The 3,360-nt window shown below is 43.7% G+C and overlaps 1 protein-coding gene across 1 annotated transcript; it reads left to right on the top strand.

The window, feature by feature from the left end:
* The first annotated feature begins 2,154 nt into the window (after positions 1-2,154).
* Positions 2,155-3,154, top strand: LOC140914182 (olfactory receptor 52R1-like). The gene is given in 2 exon segments (XM_073351458.1): positions 2,155-2,829; positions 2,831-3,154. Coding segments are annotated over 2 exon segments (999 nt in total).
* Positions 3,155-3,360: the final 206 nt, after the last annotated feature.

Here is a 3,360-nt window from a genome sequence, read left to right as displayed (position 1 = left end):
AGTCTAGGCCTTTATAGACAGGCCTGAATATCTATATCCTGACACCCACATGCTCATTGACCCACTCAAAGAATTCTAGTAGATTGGTGAGGCGTAATTTTCCTTTACACACGTTGACTCTTCCCAAACAAATAATGACTGTCTGCATGTCTGACAATGTTGTTCTTTACTATAGTTTCAACCGGTTTGCCTGGTACTGAAGTCAGGCTTACCGTCCTGTAATTGCCGGCGTCATCTCTAGAGCCATTTTTAAAAATTGGCATCACATTAGCTATCCTCCAGCCATGTGGTACAGAACCTGATTTAAATGATCGGTTACAGGCTACAGTTAACAGTTCTTCAGTTTCACATTTGAGTTCCTTCAGCAGTCTTGGGTGAATCCCATCTGGTCCTGGTGACTTCTTACTTTTTTAATTTATAAATTTGTTCCAAAACTTCCTCCAATGACACCTAAATCTGGGACAATTCCTCAGATTTGTCACCTAAAAAGAATGGCTCAAGTTTGGGAATCTGCCTCACATCCTCAGCCGTGAAGACTAATGCAAAGTATTCATTTAGTTTCTCCACAATGGTCTTATTGTCCCTAAGTGCCCATTTTTCATCTTCATTGTCCAATGGTTGTTTAGCAGGCTTCCTGCTTCTGATGTACTTAAATAAAATTTATTTTTTGAGTTTTTGGGTAGTTGTTCTTCAAATTATTTTTTGGTTTCCTCATTTTTTTTTTAGAGAGGGATAGGTAATAAGACAGAAAATATCATATTGCCTCTATATAAATCCATGGTATGCCCACACCTTGAATATTGCATGCAGATTTGGTTACCCCATCTCAAAAAAGATCTATTGGAATTGGAAGAGGTTCAGAAAAGGACAACAAAAATGATTAGTTGTATGGAATGTCTTCCGTATGAGGGGAGATTAATAAGACTGGGACTTTTCAGCTTGGAATGTCAGTACTGGTTATCCATCATAGAGTCAGTTAGCTGTAAAAATCCTCTTTGTAGCTGTTCTTTACTTGCTTTACCTGTACAGGGTTAAAAAAGTCCCCCAGTAATGAAAAAAGAGGGCACCTGACCAAAAGAGCCAATGGGAAGGTAAAACTTTTTGAAATTGGGAAAGAAACTTTCCCTTTGTCTGTTGTTCCCTGGGCTGGAGGGACAGAACAGCCACACTGCAGGCAGCTAAAGCCAGGTATGATCATATATTATCAGACCATGCCTAGAACTACTTACCTGAACTTCAAATGTGTAAGTAGATCAGAATGATTAGTTAGACGTGATTAGGGTTATTTCTTTTATTTGGCTTGTGGACTCCTTTTAAGCTGAACCCCCAAGAAAGCTATTTTGGGTGCTTGATTTTTGGAATTGCTCTTTTAAAATCTTGTAAAAGCCTAAGTTTCAGATGTATTTTCTTTTTGTTTTTTAGTAAAATTTACCTTTTTTACGAACAGGATTGGATTTTGGTTGTCCTAAGATGTTTGTGCATGTTGTTTGATGAGCTGGTAGCGACAGCTAAATTCCTTTGTTTTCTTTCTCAGCTCTACCATGGTGGTGGCGTGTGTGTGTGTGTGTAAAAGGCTTGATGGTACCCCACAGGGAGGAATTCCCAAGTACTCCTTCCTGGGTTCAAAGATTTTTTATTTATTTTTTTTTTTTTGCATTTGGGTGATGGCAGTGTTTACCAAGCCAACATTGGAGAGAATGTGAAACCTTGGGAGTTTAATACAAGCCTTAAGCCTTAATGCAAGTATTAATATTTAAAATCCTTACAGGCCCCACTTCTGCACTTGGAGTGACAGAGTTGGGATTCACTCTTGACAGGAACAATGATGAATAACCAGTATTGACAATCATGTCTCCTGCTGATGCCTATTAAGGTTTCCCAGACCATGACGTGTAGGAATTACTGATGCCAAGAGCCCCATAAAATATGGAATTGGCATTAGAGGGGTCTGCTGTTCATAATTCATTTCTCTGAACATTGAAAGTGTCATTTTTCAGTGTGTGAGGAGCGACCAATCCGCCTCACCCGGGAGAACAGCCTCCAGTTGTGTATGTAGTGTCTCAGATTAACTCTGTCTCTCCACCCAGGCATTTGTACGGCCACCATCACCCTAGAGCCGGGGCACATACAGGAAGCCAGAGGAACATACAGTACATGCAGGAGACACCGTTCTGCCTCAGTGTTGGACACCTTTTCCCCTACTCCATGTCAGATTCCAACACCACCGACTTCACAAACCCCTCCACCTTCATCCTGCTGGGCATTCCTGGCCTGGAGGCTTCCCACGTCTGGATCTCCATCCCATTCTGCACCATGTACATCATAGCCATCTTGGGAAACTTCACCATCCTGGTCACCATGAAGACAGAGCCGAGTCTCCATGGGCCCATGTACTATTTCCTTTGCATGCTGGCCTTCACCGACCTGGTTGTATCTACATCCATTGTGCCCAAAATGCTAGCAATATACTGGTTGAATTCCAGAGAGATTGATTTCACTGCCTGCCTCATCCAGCTGTACTTCTTTCACTGCTTCACAATGATGGAGTCTGGGATCTTCGTAGCCATGGCTCTGGATCGCTATGTGGCCATCTGCCATCCCCTGAGACATTCCACCATCCTGACAAACTCCGTAGTGGCCAAGATTGGACTGGCCGTGATGCTGAGAAGTGGAATGGTCATACTGCCATATCCCTTCCTGTTGAGGCAGTGGCCATATTGCAGAACCAACATCATCCCCCAGCCGTACTGCGCACATATAGCCGTGGTGAAGCTGGCCTGTGCTGACACCCGCATCAGTAGTTACTACGGCCTTTTTGTGGTATTTGTGTGTGATTGGTCTGGATGTGATTTTTATTGCCCTGTCCTACACCCAGATCCTCAGAGCCATCTTTAGCCTCCCCACAAAGGATGCCCGGATCAAGACTTTTGGGACATGCATCTCCCACCTCTGTGCCATCTTAGCCTTTTACATACCAAGTCTCTTCCTCTCCCTCATGTACCGGTTTGGCCAGAATGTGCCCCTGCATTTCCACATTCTCATTGCCAACGTTTACCTCTTGATGCCCCCCATGCTAAATCCCATCATCTACGGAGTGGGGACCAAACTGATCCGGGACAGGCTGCTCCGGATCTTTACTCATAACAGAACCTAATTTTTTTCTCCTGGTGCTCTGGCTCTCAGACCTCCATGCGGAGCTGGCAGGTGACATGGTGCTGGACAGTCAGAGAGACATTAAATCCTTTCCTAACCTTACTATGCTGAGCTAGTGTGGCAAATTAGGGAATCGGTATTTGCACAAGTCATAAAGTTGCCACCATTCTAATTGCTGGTAATTGCACCACCTTTTTGGCCGAGACC

The sequence above is a fragment of the Lepidochelys kempii genome, chromosome 1, assembly GCF_965140265.1.
Source record: "Lepidochelys kempii isolate rLepKem1 chromosome 1, rLepKem1.hap2, whole genome shotgun sequence".
In the NCBI taxonomy this organism is placed as follows: domain Eukaryota; kingdom Metazoa; phylum Chordata; order Testudines; family Cheloniidae; genus Lepidochelys; species Lepidochelys kempii.
The sequence above is the reverse complement of the archived record's forward strand: the minus strand, read 5'-3'. Positions and strand labels throughout refer to the sequence as shown.